The 20,337-nt window shown below is 39.2% G+C and overlaps 1 protein-coding gene across 1 annotated transcript; it reads left to right on the forward strand.

The window, feature by feature from the left end:
• The first annotated feature begins 4,140 nt into the window (after positions 1 to 4,140).
• On the forward strand, positions 4,141 to 18,803 carry grm1b (glutamate receptor, metabotropic 1b). The gene is made up of 10 exons (XM_060933111.1): positions 4,141 to 4,843; positions 5,615 to 5,864; positions 7,736 to 7,971; positions 8,188 to 8,196; positions 8,677 to 8,688; positions 11,256 to 11,502; positions 11,927 to 12,095; positions 12,596 to 12,722; positions 16,507 to 17,437; positions 17,963 to 18,803. Exons 1-10 carry the CDS (start codon positions 4,141 to 4,143, stop codon positions 18,801 to 18,803), a joined length of 3,525 nt encoding a protein of 1,174 aa, XP_060789094.1.
• The last annotated feature ends 1,534 nt before the right edge of the window (positions 18,804 to 20,337 follow it).

A 20,337-nucleotide genomic window follows, 5' to 3' on the forward strand; every position in this document is an offset into this window, starting at 1 on the left:
TGTTTAAAAAACCGGAAGTGACGTTTTTGGGCCCAAAACAAAGCTCGAGCATATTCGCGTTCTGACTGCTAGATGGCGCTGTTGATCACTGTTTAATAAAGCGCCAGAAGTCGAGATGTATTTTTTGGGTCAGCTTGAGGAGAAAAAAAAAAGGGAGAGAGAGAGTTATAGAAAAGTCACACAAACTCATTCATTCATCTCATTATCTCTAGCCGCTTTATCCTTCTACAGGGTCGCAGGCAAGCTGGAGCCTATCCCAGCTGACTATGGGCGAAAGGCGGGATACACCCTGGACAAGTCGCCAGGTCATCACAGGGCTGACACATAGACACAGACAACCATTCACACTCCCGTTCACACCTACGGTCAATTTAGAGTCACCAGTTAACCTAACCTGCATGTCTTTGGACTGTGGGGGAAACCGGAGCACCCGGAGGAAACCCACGCGGACACGGGGAGAACATGCAAACTCCGCACAGAAAGGCCCTCGCCGGCCCCGGGGCTCGAACCCAGGACCTTCTTGCTGTGAGGCGACAGCGCTAACCACTACACCACCGTGCCGCCCACACAAACTCTATATGTGAATTTTACACATTTTCTTTTTCAGAAATTCATTTTATGCAACCACACTATTGTTCTTCTTAAGTTTACTTATTCTGCCTTATTCCGACACGTTTTTTGGATCCGCTACTCCTCCTAGGGCGTTCGAGATAGAGACACCGTTCCAACTCTGAGACGTCTGGCCCGAAGTGGTGTAGTGTGCTTGTATACAGCTTTTGGATCAGTGTGCCCGTTCTCTTGTTCTTGTCATTTTTCTTTTGTTTTTTTCCCCATAGAGAATGAATAGGGCTCATGAATCGAATCGTCCTACTCGGACACGCTCCATCGCAGATGCACCAAACCTAATGTGATACTTCAGGCCAACTCCCCCGACACATACATGCAATCGGTTCTGACCCGCACTCATATTTTTCCTTTCTTTTTGCTCATCCCTTTTTCCTCCATAGGCTTGCATTGATTTTTGGCCCCACTGAAAATTAATGGTGTTTCAGGAGAAAAACTTTCACTCTCCATCAATTTTTTTAACCAAGTGACCAAACTTCAAGAAACTTCACTTGATGCCTCAGGCCAAGTCCCCGCACAGATCCATCCCCTCGTCTGAGACCTGCACTCGTCTTTTCCTTGGTTTTCACGCATCTCTTTTTACCTCCATAGGCTTCCATTGATTTTTGGCCCCATTCAAATGAATGGAGTTTTGCTCAGTAACACTTCACCACACATCCACGAAACTTCATACGGCACCTCAGGCCAAATCACCCACCACACACATGATATTGGTTCTGACCCGCACTCGTCTTTGTCTTGCCTTTCATCCATCCATTTTTTCTCAATTTTGCCACTAATCAATGGAAGCTTGACCGAGTCATTCCTCCCTTCCCCCATAGGTGATGATGCATTTGGCAAGGATCTGCTCATTTGAAACTTTGACAGCAAATCAACTTCAATTCAGAGGCCACTTTATTAGGAATACTTATGCACACACGATAGCAATTAGCATATAAGCATTCACATGTTACCATGCTAGCTGTTAGCATGTTATCCATTACGATATCATGCCTGCTGTTAGCTCACGAGTTGTTAGCATGTTCACCATTAGCATGTTATCATGAGAGCTGTTAACATGTTAGGATTAGCATGGTAGCATGCAGAGTTCGCATGTTTGCTGTTAGCGAGTTTGCCTGAGCATGTTAGCATGCTAACTGTTAGCATATCACCCTCAGCTTGTTAGCATGCTAAAAGTAAAAGTTAACATACTAGCCATTAGCATGTTAGCTGTTAGCATGATAGCTGTCAGCATATTAGCCTTAAAGGAACAGTCCACCGTACTTCCATAATGAAATATGCTCTTATCTGAATTGAGATGAGCTGCTCTGTACCTCTCCAAGCTTTGCGCGACCTCCCAGTCAGTCAGACGCAGTCAGATGCGCTGTCACTCCTGTTAGCAATGTAGCTAGGCTCAGTATGGCCAATGGTATTTTTTGGGGCTGTAGTTAGATGCGACCAAACTCTTCCACGTTTTTCCTGTTTACATAGGTTTATATGACCAGTGACATGAAACAAGTTCAGTTACACAAATTGAAACGTAGCGATTTTCTATGCTATGGAAAGTCCGCACTATAATGACGCTGCCGAAGCGCGCAGAAGGTGTTAGTATGCCTGTCATTATAGTGCGGACTTTCCATAGCATAGAAAATCGCTACGTTTCAATTTGTGTAACTGAACTTGTTTCATGTCACTGGTCATATAAACCTATGTAAACAGGAAAAACATGGAAGAGTTTGGTCGCATCTAACTACAGCCCCAAAAAATACCATTGGCCATACTGAGCCTAGCTACATTGCTAACAGGAGTGACAGCGCGTCTGACTGCGTCTGACTGACTGGGAGGTCGTGCAAAGCTCGGAGAGGTACGGAGCAGCTCGTCTCAATTCAGATAAGAGCATATTTCATTATGGAAGTACGGTGGACTGTTCCTTTAAAGTGTTAGAATTTTAACAAATAGCATGTTAATCATTAGCATGTTAGAATGCTAGCTGTTAGCATGTTATCTATTAGCATGTTAGCATTAACATGTTAACATGCTAGCTTTTAGCATGTTAGTATGCTGTTAGCATGTTAGTATGCTAACTGTTAGCATGCTAGTTTTTAGCATGTTGGCATTAGCATGTTGGCATGCTAGCTTTTAGCATGCTAGCATGAGAGCTGTTCTGCTACAGCTCAGCAAGCACACTGCATTTTCTCTGCGGAAATGCGGTCTGGTTTACAGTTCAAATGTTGCACATGATGAAATGTACTTGACTTCACGTGCACTTTCACACTTTTTTCACGTCATCACATATTAGTAACATAATCACGTGGGAAAACATGGTTACATATGAAAAGTATAGCCTATGGTGTCTCCGTAAGGTGGTGTGTGTGTGTGTGTGTGTGTGTGTGTGTGTGTGTGTGTGTGTGTGCACCTTTTCTATTTTTTAAATCATATCTCATTATTTCAGTAGTCCAGCCACATTTAAGGAACTATCCATAAACTCAGAAAATAAAGTAGGCTACATTATTGTACCTTGAGGGGTACAATGGCTTGTCCCTGGGGCAGTTCCCTCTAAGGTACTTATTTGTACCCTTTATATACTGGGACCTTATATGTACCTTTTTGGCCCTTGAAAGGTACACATAGTTACCTTGAGGTCTAATAATGGCCCTAGGGGGTACGTTAGTGTAGACTGTACCTTGGGGACATAAGTTGACTCCTACTGTATCCCTATTTCTAACAGTGTAATTTGCTAATGAGAGAGAGAGAGAGAGCGAGATAGATTCAGCTGTAAATCAGCTCACCTAGAAAATAAAGTAATGAATGAAAATGAAAACATATAATTTTGTTTCAGATGTTGGCTATAATTAAAATGAAATGTGCTTCTGAAGAGTTGATCCTCAATACTAACAGAACTGGAGAGCACATGGAGTCTGCGGTTGATATGACCCGCTTTTGGATGCAGTTATCAGATGAAGGAGGGGGCATCCGTGCTCGATTTAGATGTGAAGAAAAGAAACTGGTCGCTCAGTGGAAAGTGCACTGCAGTTTGGAATGACACTGAATGCTTCAGAGCAGAAGAGGAATGGCTATATCAGGTAAATCTTCATCATCCGAGCAATGCACATTGAGTAGACATTAGATATAATCATGTACATAGGAAGTATGACTGGACTGTGTCTGAATTTGGTTACTTGTGTAGATAGCAAACAGTTTTCTATTACAAACAAAAGTAAAAACGTGAGAAAAGGTGTAATTATTGGTCTATATAGCTTAATGGTACTGAAATGATCTGGTTCGGTTTGGGTGAGGAGCTGCAGGATGCACTGATTGAGACTGAATGCTGTCCATGGTGTTGACTTACTCACCAGGCACTGTTCCAGGCTGCTTAAAGTTTATCATACACCTGTATGACAAAGTGTTCACTTCTCTTTGCAGGATATCTGATGATCACTAATACAGTATACACGGACGCCCAGTTTTCCCAGGTCACTTCTTCACTCCAACAGGCTCTGCTACAGATATGATTCAACAACTAAACCATTTTGGACCATGTGGAGTATGATGAGAATGAATTGCATTTTCTTTCTGTCTCTTCTTTTGCTTTGTACGACAGCTAGTAATATATATGAGAGGTCACTGGTTCCCAGGGCTGCGACCCGCTCAGTGGCCAGAATGGATGGTGATATTATCATTGGTGCCCTGTTTTCTGTCCACCACCAGCCATCGGCTGAAAATGTGGCTGAGAGAACATGTGGTGAGGTCAGAGAGCAGTATGGTATTCAACGAGTGGAAGCCATGTTTCACACTCTGGACAGAATTAATGCTGACCCAAACCTTCTGCCCAACATTACTTTGGGCTGTGAGATCAGGGACTCATGCTGGCACTCGTCAGTGGCATTGGAGCAGAGCATTGAGTTTATAAGGGACTCCCTTATTTCACTGCGTGAGGATGGGGATGGGTCAAAGTGGTGCATTGATGGGACTCCGTCCACTCAGCCACTTGCCACTAAGAAGCCCATTGCAGGTGTGATTGGACCTGGATCAAGCTCAGTGGCCATTCAAGTTCAAAACCTGCTGCAGCTGTTCAACATACCCCAAATTGCCTACTCAGCCACTAGCATTGATCTAAGTGATAAAACCCTCTATAAGTACTTCCTCAGGGTTGTGCCCTCTGACACTCTTCAAGCCAGGGCCCTTTTGGACATTGTTAAACGGTATAACTGGACGTATGTATCAGCTGTTCACACTGAAGGTGAGTTAGAAGCTCAAATTTTCTGAGTTAACATTTTAACCCACCCATATGCCTGTCTTAAAAAAAATCCACAGTGATACTCTGTTGATAATTTAATAGATTCACTCATATATTTTACCTAAATTAAAAAGATTTCCACTTGCTATTTGAATCTTTACCACTGCCCCAGGTACTACTGCATGCAGATTAACTTTTAGAAGACTACTTTAAAGAGCTGGGTATAAGTTGTTCTTATGAACTGACCACTAAGAAACAGTATTCATAGTTAGATTTTAATTCACTTGGATTAACTTATTAGTGAGGGAATTTGGAGCCACTTTGTGCTTGTCATTCCAAAAGTGCTATACATAGCAATGTGCAATTTGGCAGGCAATATGTCAGCCTGTCAAAACTGCCAAGAGAGGGGTCTTTTCTGAAATACCTACATTTAGGAGGTCATGCAAAAATAACCAATCTCTCTACAGACTTGTCCTCACAATTCCAGTGCTATGCAAAATATTTTTATCTTGCGAGAACCCAACCAAAATTAGTTTTTAATCATATTTTGATGAGCTTCAAAAACTCTGATTGTATTAGGGAGAATTTGATGAATCCCACTGCATGAGAACTAATTAGGTTTCAGAGAGCTGCTACTGAGAGGGATTTTAGAGGCAAAGATGTAGCATCTAAGTTGTTACCGTTTATTTTTAATTCTATGTGGTTGAATGAAATGCATAAGATAGCATGGCCATTAGTATGTAGTACTATTATGTGTTTTTTCACTTCTCATAGGAAACTATGGTGAGAGTGGGATGGAGGCCTTTAAGGAGCTGGCATCTCAGGAGGGTTTGTGTATTGCCCACTCTGACAAGATTTACAGCAATGCTGGTGAGAAACACTTTGACAGGCTACTGAGGAAGCTGAGGGAGCGGCTGCCCAAAGCCCGAGTGGTGGTGTGTTTCTGTGAGGGGATGACAGTGCGTGGCCTCCTTATGGCCATGAGGCGCTTAGGGGTGGCTGGAGAATTCCTCCTTATTGGAAGGTGACTGTCATTTCAATTCACATGAGTCATAAATTACTAAAAGTACTCACTTTTTCTTTAGGATTCATGCTGCCAGAGTGAAGTCTCTGTGGACTGAAAAAGAGAACATCAATTGGCTAAGGCAGTTCTATTCTGGGTCAAGGAGAATGTTTTGAATGAGGCTCATTCAAAGTATCTCAGTAGCTTATGCAGTTTGAGGTAGAAACAACACAATATTTCTTTACAAACCAATTGTGAATTGCACCTTTTTTTTAAGAATAATGATAAATAGGACCATGTTGGTTGTGTTCAAAAGATTATATTAAATTTACAACACCTATCATTTCCTCCTTCTGTGTCCACAAGGATCTGTATGTCTTTTTTTTTTAAACACATTTTATTGCACCTAAAATTGTGTCACAACACAAATCATTGGCTAGAAGTGAATTCTTTCCTGCACATTATGAACAGGCACCTAAGAATAGGCTATTCTTGGCACACATTAGAGAGGATGCTGGGAGACAGATGGCACTGAGTAGCCACAGGATTACACCTTCTTCACAAGTGAAAAACAAAATGATTAACAAACTGAACGGATTTTTGACCTTTTGATTTATAGTCCCTGGAAAATACTAATTTATGTTATATTAACTCTATATAGTAAATGGAGTCCACATAAAGTCTTCACAATATCTCAATGAGAGACTTGTTGAATAAAAAGTCTTTGAGCAGATATTAAATAAAATGAACCTGCTTATGGACCCTGCTGAATCTGGAAAGGGAATGAACACAAGATTTCCTGATTTTTTTTTTTTAAAGCTTTGCATTAATTTTAATACTGTCACAAGACTACTGCAGGAGAGTTTAGTTAGTATCAAAGTCTGGACTAAATTAAAGAATCAATATGCATCTTTTTGAAGGATTTTACGAAAGGAAAGAGAAAGAAAGAAAGAAGGAAGGCACTTTCTGACAAGTGGTCTGTTAAATTCACTTTGGTAGAAAGGGGATGTCAATAGTTTTCAATAATATGCATTAATAGGATTTTTCTTTTGTTGTTCTAGGCATCCCTGATTTTATTCTATCCACATTCACTGGATATGAGCAATTGTGCGCTTTGATTGGCTACTTTACTACTAGGCTATCAGCTCATATACTGTGAGTAGAGATAAACAAAGTGGCGGAGTGTGTTGCTGAACAGAGGACGAAATAAAAAATCGACTCAAAAACAAAACCCCCCAAAATACAAAAAAGCAACAAAATATGCAAAATATGAAATAAAAGTATTTGATGGGAAGAACGTATCTTTTTTATTTTTCAAGAATTATTATTATCGCATTTTCCACAAATTGCTACTGTCATTTCGTCGATTTGTTTACATTCTAAGCGGAAATTATTTTGCTGGATGTTTTGTATAAAGTTTTTATTTATCAAATTTGCAAAAAAATAAAAATGCTCTCTTTCTCAAAATCCAGTGAATGTGGATATAATAAAACAGTTATTCCACTCAATCTCATTGTACATGGCTTATAGCCAACTCAGTGCTACGTGCCTCGTCGGCTATCAGCTCATGTATGACTTGATTTCATGGAATAACTGTTAAATATATAACCAGGATATTATCATAAATCATTACTCAATTTAGATTAATTCTGTCCTTTTAAGAATACAGAGGGAAGTTGAACTATTTCATACAACAATTAATTTTATCACCAAGAGAGCATTCCTCAGCTAAAATTCTATGTCATCAAAGGAAGGGATAAGTGTCTTTGGTGACTTTTTTTTCATAAGCTACTACTAAACTAGGTCAGTTCATTCAAGGGTGTGTTTGCTCACATGAGAATCTGCGAAGGTAGCCAAGGCCTATTAGACTCTGTGTGATCTGCTTTCCTTAGTGATGGCTGGGCAGACAGAGATGAGGTGGTGGAGGGCTATGAGCAAGAAGCTGTGGGTGGCATCACAATGAAGCTCCAGACTGAGGAGGTCACATCCTTTGATAATTACTACTTGAAGCTGCGCCTCAATACGAACACCAGGAACCCATGGTTCGCTGAGTTCTGGCAACACCGCTTCCAATGTCGCATCCCAGGGCACCCACAGGAGAACAAGAACTACAGGAAGAACTGCTCAGGTGAGACCATTTCATGAATGTCACAATATGTGTCTACTGCAGGTTATTAAAATATGAAGATACGAGTGAAAAGGACAGAAACAGTTAACATTATTAATACTACTAATAGAGTAGGTATTGAGGGTCTGTCCTTTTTAATTAATGCTTTTATTACAAATTCTTCTTCCTTTTTTTGTCTTTTTTTATTTACACTCATTTACTCTCCTGGCTGAAAAGGTGACCTAGGTAAATTGTTTTTGTTGTTGTTTGGCTTAGCCAATCAGGATAGCATTAGCTTAAACATTAAATAGTAAACAATGCTCAACAAGCATGTTTTCAATTTCTTTTTTTTCCATCTGCAATGCTTTTAATATATTTATGTTCCAATTTGAATGTTGCTGAATGCTGAAATTAGCCAAATGAATAAGTTATATTTAAGAAAAATATGTATACATATAAAAAGAGAGAGAGACACACATGAAAGTATTATCCCACAGTTTTATCAATTCACTTCTTATATGTTTATTTTGCATCACTTTGTTTAATCATATCATTGTTTTTATTCTCTCATATTGTTGTCAGCATCTTCATATCAAAGTGAAGTCACCTATGCCATACACTTCCCTAAAAAACGAGTAGAAACTAAAGGCACAGTAACAAATACCTTTATAAATGTTTACACAGAGGAATAGTCATAGTCTGCTGTTCTATTATCTTTCTATCTAGAGCTACGAGATGGTAAGTAAATACTTTTGAATGGAGCTTGGAAGCACCGTACTTGATCAATATAGATAGAGGTCAACTGATATCACAATCATCTACTGTATCTTTAAATCATTCTATCATCGTGCTCATTACAGTGTGCAAGTATGTGCCTGTCATTACTGTTAATTGTTGGTGCTGCTCATCATAGCACTAATAACACAGAAGAAGCCACGTGTATCGGTAGACCTCTAACATATATAAAGTTATTGGGATGTTTTGCAGACTGCACTAATAAATTGCGGGCACTGTGTGTATATGATTTAGATCCCAATAACGTTCACTTTATTTATGCCACGCCAACTGGCTTTGCTGCATGTTCCAGTGAGGGACACTGTTTGGGCCACCATGCACTTTTGGTTGTTTATGTACTGCTGAATCATTGAATGCTTTTACAATATCTATTAAAGCAATTATTTCCATAAAACAAATGATCTATAAGTGTCTGATAGGATACTGTGGGAAATACATCCAAAAAATAGTTTTGCCCTTTAGAGTCAGAGAAATATACAGTATATCCTCATACAGAATGAATCTGGCACAGTATCACTAGTAGGATAACAATATTTTCTCTGCAGGTCATTAAAACAGAAACGTTAAAGTCTAATATAACAGTTCTGTCAGCTTAGAGTTTAGTCATGGCCAAATGGCAACTTATATACACACAGAAGGTTTCATTACTAACTCACAAAAGGCAATCACCAGCAGCCTTTTACACTCCGAAGAGCCTGACGTTTCTGTGAACATATAGAAAGAGAGAGAAAGAAAAGTGTTAAATATATCCATTGTTTTCACAATAAAACATTATATACACAACTGAGTGTCATATTTTTCCAACATAACTAATAGGCACAACAGAATAAATTTAATAATAGCTCATTAAGAAGAACAGACAAGATATAATCCCAAAGACCCTTACTTACAGAAATGAAGGAATTTGTCTTACAGGTCACTTGAGATAAAGTGGTCAATTTCAATATTTCATAATAACTTTTACATTATGGCTTTAAAAAGGATGTTCTTTTCAGTTTTAAATTTCCTAGTAATGTATTATTCCATGTTATTAAAGAAAGTTCTGATTTTTTTTTCCATGAGAAATTTTTAGCTCCTCATATACATACAGTACATAACATATTTTACAGAATTGTCACCTAGATGTTTTAAAGTGGAATATTTCATACTGAAAATCAGAAAACAAATCCAAACCATACATATGAAAAGAAGAGAATATCATGGACCTCTGAAAACATCATTATAGCACAAAGACAGGGTTTGATCAGGGTAAAAAAGTATATACAGTATATTAGTCTTTGTTATTGTTACACAGGAAAAAAATGACCGCAATTTTTCCAAAGTTAAAAGTATTTTCCTCAAAAATAGTTAATTTTGCTCTATTTTGAGTTTAGAGAGTAAAATTTGGACTTAGAGTGGGAGCAAAATTACAGAGTAATTGTGTAACAGAGTTGGTTGTAGCTCTGAACTGAATAAAATAGTACAAGAGTTCGATTCAAGACTCATTGAACTGAGTCAAATCCCACCACAAAGAGTAAAATATTAACACTGAATTGAGGAGGATTGACTCTGGAAAAACAGATATCAAAAGAGTAACTTTTACTCTTTTTAGAGAGGGACCAAATGTTATCTGGTGTAGAGTAAACATTTCTTCATTTCAAGTAAATTTTACTCAGGCAAATTTCCTGTATACAAGACTACCAACTTTTATGCAAATCAGTGATTTCAGTTTAATGTGTTTTAACTCAATACAAAGGCAGCGGTTTTAACAAAGCATGTCTAGGTTTAATCAGTTTCTCACTGCTTCATTTACATGAGTGCAGGGTAAGAAAGTGAAATTCACATCATAAATAGATGTAGCCTACTTTTCTTAATTTCTCTTTATCTGCCAAATCATCAACAACAATGCCTGATACTGCTTCTTGCTGGCTTGGTAAAGACCGTAAAATTGTGTGCTGATATGGTGTCCTTTGACCTTTCTTTGCTTCTTGCATTTGATCTCTCAGGCATTTTAGAGCTTCCGTGTAATAGAAATGTTCTCATTTGTGTGGTAGACAGGAGAAATGAGAACAAGAGTAAATTATTAATTCCTTTGCTTAATTAATAATAATAATACCATCCGTTACTAATTAAACACTGAATGAAAGTGCAGAAATGGATAGTGTCTTCGTGGTATGTTTCCGGCACTTGATTTTAATGCTGCTAGTCTTTTTATTGATATTCCCATGGTAAGGGGAGAACATTGTGACTTGTTACCTTTAGCCTTGGGAAAATTCTAGGTCTTTGGACACCCTATCATTCCTTTTATTCTGCACTGAACTGTAGTGTGATTTGGCATTTGCTGAATTGTGTGGCTATGTAGATGCTTTGATGTACTGGTTTATGTTAGCAAAGCAAATAACCTTTCAGATGTTTGGTGAAATTGTCTGTCTTGCCCTGAGCTCAAATATCAACTGAAAACCAAAGTCTGAAAGCTGAAAATGTACTATAAATGATAACGTTCTTTGTGTCTGGCTTGACTGTCTTGGCAGGTTATGAGAGCCTAGAGGAGAACTATGTACAAGACAGTAAGATGGGGTTTGTCATCAATGCCATTTATGCCATGGCTCATGGCCTACATGACATGTCTGAGCACCTGTGTCCTGGCCACATGGGTCTTTGTGAGGCTATGGACCCCATTGATGGCAGCAAACTGCTGGAGTTTCTGCTCAAGACCTCCTTCACTGGAGTGTCTGGTGAGGACGTGTGGTTTGATGAAAATGGGGATTTACCAGGCAGGTCAGTCCTGTAGAACTCTTGAAACGCAAAATAAACAGAGGTTAAATTACGAGTGGCGCTCAGGGAGATTAGCTTTGGTTTACATGAGCTGAGCTCCTGTACTATAATTTATAAATAATGGTAATTCATGGCATGATGATGATGATGATGATGATGATAATAATGATGATGTAAGATCTCCATGAAGGAACATGCACATGAAACAGTTCTGTTGCCACATTGTTGACATCCACTATGTCCTTAATCCCAGTTTAACTCTTGCCAATAAATTAAGTAGAAATGCTATATACAGTACTGTATGTTGCTGGTTATGTTGACCATGGCATGGTAAAAATTTGTACCATTTTAGCCTCTAGTTATCTGTGAAGTACATTGTAAGCCTTTTCTTTAGAAATAAACATCACACCATCTTCTGCTTTCTCAGGTATGACATAATGAATCTGCAGTTTGTGGAGCCTGGTGTGTATGACTACATCAATGTGGGATCATGGCATGAGGGCATCCTGAGCATTGATGATTATATGATCCAGATGAACAGGAGTGAGATGGTCCGCTCAGTCTGCAGTGAGCCCTGCTCTAAAGGGGAGATCAAGGTGAGTCTGGTATTTATTATAAAGTCCACGAAGTCTTTTTCTGTTAAACTAAGAAAATGAATATTATTGGATGTTTATATGGAGTGTATCAGTTGACGTAAAGGAGACAACATTTTATATGTTTACTTCATATGCATTTATAAGATGTTTATTTTTATCAGAAAATCAGAATGGGACTGGAATTTATTATAAAAGATGGAAAGAAATATCAGTTTCCTTGTTTGCTATTACTCTGATGAACAGGGAACTAACAATCAGTGACAATCCTTTAGATATAAGGGCTTGATTTACATTTAGATTGAATAACCTTGACTTGCAAAGATGCAGCATGCTTAAATATTTTAAAGAAGCAGCAGGAATATGTCTCCAATGTAATCCATGTGCCTGGTTATCCACACTGTCAGAGAAATTTCCTGCTGGTGCGCTGCTACTTGATGATTTTTTTCCCTGAATTCAGATACATTTAGCAGGGGTGTGTCATTCTTACTGTGTTCCTCCAGGTAATTCGAAAGGGGGAGGTGAGCTGCTGCTGGATCTGCACTGCCTGTAAAGATAATGAATACGTCCAGGATGAGTTCACCTGCAAGGCGTGTGAGCTGGGCTGGTGGCCTGATGAGGAGCTGCAAGGTAGAGTGACACTTCTGCATATTGCTAACACATTGAGAATGGCAACTTATTCTATACAGTATTGGCTATATGGGCTTGAATAAATGAAGATTATATAACCCATGTGGATCTATGAATTTATTATATAAATTCATAGATCCACATCTGTTATATATTTCAAGTGGTGCTTGAAATTTTGTGAACCCTTTAGAATTTTCTATATTTCTGCATAAATATGACCTAAAACATCAGATTTTCACACAAGTCCTAAAAGTAGATAAAGAGAGCCCAGTTAAACAAATGAAACAAAATATTATAATTGGTCATTTATTTAGTGAGGAAAATGATCCAATATTACATATCTGAGTGGCAAAAGTATGTGAACCTTTGCTTTCAGTATCTGGTGTGACCCCCTTGTGCAGCAATAACTGCAACTAAACGTTTCCAGTAACTGTTGATCAGTCCTGCACACCGGCTTGGAGGAATCTTAGCCCATTCCTTCGTACAGAACAGCTTCAACTCTGGGATGTTGGTGGGTTTCCTCACATGAACTGCTCGCTTCAGGTCCTTCCACAACATTTTGATCGGATTAAGGTCAGGACTTTGACTTTGCCATTCCAAAACATTAACTTTATTCTTTGATGTAGATGATGAAGAATGTAACCATTCTTTGGTAGAACGACTTGTGTGCTTAGGGTCGTTGTATTGCTGCACGACCCACCTTCTCTTGAGATTCAGTTCATGGACAGATGTCCTGACATTGGCTGGTATAATTCAGAATTTATTGTTCCATCAATGATGGCAAGCCGTCCTGGCCCAAATACAGCAAAACAGGCCCAAACCATGATACTACCACCACCATGTTTCACAGATGGGATAAGGTTCTTATGCTGGAATGCAGTATTTTCCTTTCTCTAAACATAACGCTTCTCTTTTAAACCAAAAAGTTCCATTTTGGTCTCATCCGTCCACAAAACATTTTTCCAATAGCCTTCTGGCTTGTCCCCGTGATCTTTAGCAAACTGCAGATGAGCAGCAATGTTCTTTTTGGAGAGCAGTGGCTTTCTCCTTGCAACCCTGCCATACACACCATTGTTATTCAGTGTTCTCCTGATGGTGGACTCATGAACATTAACATTAGCCAATGTGAGAGAGGTCTTCAGTTGCTTCGAAGTTACCCTGGGGTCCTTTGTGACCTCGCCGACTATTACATGCCCTGTTCTTGGAGTGATCTTTTTTGGTCGACCACTCCTGGGGAGGGTAACAATGGTCTTGAATTTCCTCCATTTGTACACAATCTGTCTGACTGTGAATTGGTGGAGTCCAAGCTTTTTAGAGATGGTTTTGTAACCTTTTCCCGCCTGATGAGCATCAACAATGCTTTTTCTGAGGTCCTCAGAAATCTTCTTTGTTCGTGCCGTGATGCACTTCCACAAACATGTTGTGAAGATCAGACTTTGATAGATCCCTGTTCTTTTAATAAAACAGGGTGCCCACTTACACCTGATTGTCATCCCATTGGTTGAAAACACCTGACTCTAATTTCACCTTCAAATTAACTGCTAATCCTAGAAGTTCACATACTTTTGCCACTCACAGATATGTAATATTGGATCATTTTCCTCAATAAATAAAATATCAAGTATAATATTTTTGTCTCATTTGTTTAACTGGGTTCTCTTTATCTACTTTTAGGACATGTGTGAAAATCTGATGTTTTAGGTCATATTTATGCAGAAATATAGCAAATTCTAAAGGGTTCACAAACTTTCAAACACCACTGTAAGTCAGAATTAGACAACCAGCATGAACTCTGCACATTTATGTTTGGTACAATTTGAAGCAATTGGGAATTTTATTTATGATGCATTATTATCAAAGACAAGTATAAAGGACTAGTTGCAGACATTTTGGAGGATGTGCATGATTATGGGATTCCCTTTGGAGTCCCGTTTCCCTCAAGACTCCTTTCTCGTGTCTCAGAGTTTTCACTTGTCACCGTCACCTCTGGCTTGTTCATTTGGAACACATTTAAAAATGTAAAATTTATTTCCAGAATTTATATATTTCTATAAAGCAGCTTTGTGACAATGTCTATTATTAAGAGTACTATTGTACAAATAAAATTGAAACAGAATCTAATTGAAATTGTTCAGTTTTAGATGCTTGACATTCTATTGCAGGGGAAAAATGGAAACCTTTTTGAGTTTTTGTATAGATTTCTGTCTTTTTATGTTATTGTGAATTTGAATTAAAGACTTGTATTGTTAGGAAGATGCTTTGTCCTATTTTCAAAAGGTTTCCCATGACACCTGAAGACCATTTATCATTTTTACAAATCGGTCTCTTAGTGTACTTGTGACAGACCTACTTCATTTCCTACTTCTTTGGCCTGTTTTCAAAGGTCTTCAGTTATATTCAATGTCAAAGTGCTTTGCCATGTCATACTACCTATTTCGGCACATATTACTTTAGCATATTTTCTGTATTGTTGCTGCTGCATTTCTGCACTTTAAAAGGTGATTATATCATCAATGTCTTGTATATTTATCATGTAGATGAGAATAGACGTGGCTCATTTGGGGCAAATAAACGCTACGATTTGTGTAATGATACAATTGTTGATTGGTTAATTTCATTTTTAATTTTAACTTGAAGTGCTGTGAGAAGGAGAAATGTTGGATAGAAAGCTTGAGCACCTCTAGCATGGCTGGTGGACATTGTATCGTATCCTCTCTCTTGCCGCAGTCTCTTCTCCCTTCTTTTGGCTTGGATCTGTCTTACAGGTAGTCCCTGAGTGGAGAGTCTGTTTATTTTTAGTTGAACTGGAAACCTACTTTAGCATTTGGTGCATTGGAGAGCTGGACACACTCAGATGGCTAACATGGTCATTCCAACACCACTGCTTTTGCCATTTCAGTGATATTTATTTGTAATACTATATTTCCACGCTATCGCAAGCTAGCCTAGTGGTTAGCATGTCCGCCTCTCGACTGGGAGATCGTGAGTTCTACTTGTGGTTGGGTCATACCAAAGACCATCATAAAAATGGTACCTACTGCCATCTGGCAAGGCATACTGCAATATAAATGCTAGTAGGGAAGTCAAACTTTCGTGGTTACCAGAGGACTAGCCCCCCCACTGTAACCCTAGCTGTATAGGCGAGAGGCCGAGGGCTATGGAAATGGAGATCGGTGCCGCACCCATGCGCCTCAAAAAGCTGGTTAGTACTGGGATAGGAGACTGCCTGGAAAGACCAGATCCTGGCATGGAAGGGACTTTGACTTTGATATTCCCATGCATATTCAATAACCACCATTAAAAGCGGCCTCTTAATTTTTCCATTTTCAGTAAAGAAGAGGTCAGTGAAGAAATCAAGCCCTGACAGCCAAGAACCAAAGAACCAAAAGTCCAGGGGGTGCAACCAAACCTAATCCAAACTCCTATAAGTTTAACCTTAAAACCTATCCCCTAACACTAACCCTAACTCCTAACACTAATCAAGCATGGAGATGCTGTATAACACAGAACAGCAAACACGTTTTTCCAACATTCAACACACTGAATTGTCTCTATTCCCTGGACATTTGGTTTGACTCCACACAACAGGAGGAGCTGGATCAAATCTGACTCTACCCCTTCTACTTTTGGTTCTGTAGTGAGGAGTATTTGTGATAGCCTTTTACTGCAGTGTTCTTATTATAGGCAAAGACCTGTTAACTTTCTTTAGTCCTTTCTGGGACACAAGTGCAAAAACTGCTGTGTTTTTATCTGTCTATACACTTATTTATCTGTGTCTTCACAGGCTGTGAGCCGCTTCCCCTGCATTATTTGAAGTGGAGTCATGCTGAGTCCATCGTTGCAGTGGTCTTCTCTTGTCTGGGCATCCTCGTGACCAGTTTTGTCACTTTTGTCTTCATTCTGTACAGAGACACACCTGTGGTCAAATCCTCAAGCCGAGAGCTCTGCTATATCATCCTAGCTGGCATCTTCCTGGGTTATATCTGCCCCTTCACACTCATAGCCAAGCCCACAGTGGCCTCCTGCTATCTACAGCGACTCTTGGTGGGCCTCTCAGCCTCCATGTGCTATTCGGCTCTGGTCACTAAGACCAATCGTATCGCCCGCATCCTGGCTGGCAGCAAGAAGAAGATCTGCACACGCAAACCGCGCTTCATGAGTGCCTGGGCTCAGGTGGTCATTGCATTCATCCTGATCAGTTTACAGCTCACGCTGGAGGTCACGCTGATCATTCTTGAGCCCCCATCACCCATCAAGTCCTATCCTAGTATCAGGGAAGTCTATCTTATCTGTAATACCAGCAACATGGGCATGGTTGCGCCGCTTGGCTACAATGGCCTTCTTATTCTCAGCTGCACCTATTATGCTTTCAAAACCCGCAATGTGCCAGCCAACTTCAATGAGGCCAAGTATATTGCCTTCACCATGTACACTACGTGTATCATCTGGCTCGCGTTTGTGCCGATCTACTTTGGCTCCAACTACAAAATCATCACTACATCATTCTCTGTGAGCCTAAGTGTGACTGTGGCCCTGGGCTGTATGTTCACCCCAAAGATGTACATCATCATTGCTAAGCCAGAGAGAAATGTGCGCAGCGCCTTTACCACCTCCGATGTGGTGCGCATGCATGTAGGTGATGGCAAGATCGCTTGCAGGAGCAACAGCCTTCTCAACATGCTAAAACGCAAAAAGAACGCCTCTGGAAATGCAAAGTAAGTCTGCTCTGTTTAACTGCACTAGCTTAGCCTCTTTCCATCCTGTTGCATGAGTACCAGTACCCATGGGCTCAATCTTTTAATTCATACTATGCTCCAGACATTCAGGTCATGCCTTTTCCAGATCAGTCTTCAGTTAACAGCTTTCTTAGACGTCTCTGATTTGCAGGTCGACTGCAATTAAAAGATGCACACCCAGGGGTGTCTCAGCAACAGGGTAGACAGAGGCTCTGCTCCATATATGAGCTGCTATAGACCACTTAGTCACCAATTACAGATTTAATAGCTTTTGTTTTACGTTAATTAATTATTGCTGAACTAGAACTGTGCATCAAGAGACTATTATATTACATTATACATTTAAATGGAGTATTAAGACAGCATAATATAATTTTTAAAAATATAATTGTTATATTTGCTCAAATAAAATGACAGCAATTTTTACATGAACCAGAAATGTTGTTCTTGTGTCCACTTTTCTTGGTTCCTGTGAAATAACTGCCGTCTTTATTTTGTTCATAGTTCTAATGGCAAGTCTGTGTCATGGTCTGAACCAGGTTCAAGACATCCTCCGAAAGGAGAACACATGTGGCACAGACTGTCTGTGCATGTGAAGAGGCAGGAGGCCGGCTCCAATCAGACAGCTGTCATCAAACCTCTAACTAATACCTACCATGACACAGGCCTGGAATTCTCAGACCTGAGCACCAAGACTCTGTACAATGTAGCCGAGGAGGATGAGGGTGAGCCAGTCAGATATAATCCTCCGGTCAGCCCTCCTCTGATTGCTCACAGGTATTCACCTGCCAGCGAGCCTGTGAAGGAAACTATCACTAAGCAGGAATTTTATACTCCGGAGCAACACTTGCCAGAGAAACGTGTCCTCCCCCAGCAGGTTATTACAGATCAATTTCAGAATGTGACAACTAAGTTGAATTCCAGCATGCCTGATCTGGATGACATTATTAGTTTACCTGAACCAGAAAGTGGAGTGATGCCACCATATCGACCCCTTATTCTGCAAACACAGCAGGTTTCGCCCATGCAGCTGAGTTCTTACTCAAATAAACCAGACACTCTGTTGGAGGAGGAAGAGGAAGTGGAGAATGAGCAGTTTGGTCTCCTGCATGGCTATATGTACAACAATGCACAAATCCATGATGATGAGGAACTGGTGCAGATTAAACTAGCAATGGAGGACTCACTGGCTCTAATGCCACCCTCTCCTTTCCGGGACTTGGTGGGTTCTGGCAACCCCATTCCCAACTCCCCAGTGTCCGAGTCCATCCTATGCACCCCACCAAATGTGACGTATGCATCTGTTATCCTCAAAGACTACAAACAAAGCTCCTCTACCCTGTGAATGAAGGGAAAACTTGAAACATAAATACTTGTAAATTATCCATTTTATCAGAATTTGTGAAACTGACACGAGCTGCCAATAAATACATTATCACTTCAATAGGCTAACACATTTTCCACTATTTGCTCATGTATAATTTTAACCAATTATTAAAAGGACTCTCATGAACATATACCAGTGTAGCAGTAAATAATAATTTAAGCAATAGTCATGAAATGGCAAAATGTTAGAATGTAGAATATGAGAATAAAATAACAAGTGCAACTTTTCTAAGTTGGAATGTAAAACTATGCCATATCATATTCTTAAGACAGCGTACGCTTTCTTGAATATTTTAGAATAAACATACATGATAATCTAGGTATAAATAGATATATAAATATTTAAAAAATATAAGATGCCTGTTAAAATATAGCAAAAATGGATCATGTTTAACTGCCAAAGTCAATGTGAAGTCGTCATTTGTCAAGGTATTTTTATAGTTGTATTTTTCATGTACACTTTTATGTGAAAGCTGTGTGTTTACAATAACTGTATATATTAAGTTAGATGTTATTTATTAAATTATTATTTTCATGAATAATTGTAGAACAAATCCATATGTGGTACTGTAGATCAAAAATTTGACTTAAATGGTCATAACCTCACTATAAACAGAAATCCTGTGAATTTCAAACATTGTATTTTGAAGCCTGCCTTCTGTTTTTGCAAGTTTATTGCTTTCTCAATAGAGTTATTTTATATGTTGCTGTGCAATTCTATTCAGCGTCTGTTTTTAAAAAAAAATACATCATGTGCTTTACATACAGTCACTGTACATAAAATACAGTACATAAAATAAGCACTTCTGCTCAGCAGAGCCACCGACGGCATTTTCTCCAGAATGTAGCTTTAATCAAATCTATATAGATGTTCAGCATTAGTTGCGTGTCTGCTGTTTCATAGAGTATAGAATATACAGTATATGTTTTGACCATTTAAGTCACATGAGTACTGATTAACATTGTTTTAAAATGTTACATAAATGAATAATACTGTCTAGTATTTGGGTAAATGTTTGATAAGTATTTAAGATTATTATTAGTGTATAATAGGAAGTGATTTTCTGAATCAGTGCAATATTGTCCACTCTCAGCCTGCCACACTTACAGTGTGAACACTTACAGAATTGACACTTAAAGCCGCTGTAATTGAGGTTTGCAATCATGCTAGCTCCTGCCAGTAAAAGAGACAACCTAACATTCATATCACAGAACCCACGCCCTCCATCTACACCTTCATGTGTAGACACAAACGCACAGTATGCTGGTATTATGATGTAGCACAGTGATCCAGAAAGTGTTGGTGTTTCATGCTAGAAGTTAGCAAACTCAGTAGTAAAATCATGCTAAATTTACTTTTCCTTGTCACACTTACGGGAACATGTTTTGTACCTTAATGTATATATTTCACCTGGAAACGTGGATATTGTACACCTTTTAAAATGCTTTAAGGTACATAAATGGGCAGTGATTAGCTTTTAAGGTAAAGCTTT

Source organism: Neoarius graeffei, chromosome 11 (genome assembly GCF_027579695.1).
Source record: "Neoarius graeffei isolate fNeoGra1 chromosome 11, fNeoGra1.pri, whole genome shotgun sequence".
Lineage (NCBI taxonomy): Eukaryota > Metazoa > Chordata > Actinopteri > Siluriformes > Ariidae > Neoarius > Neoarius graeffei.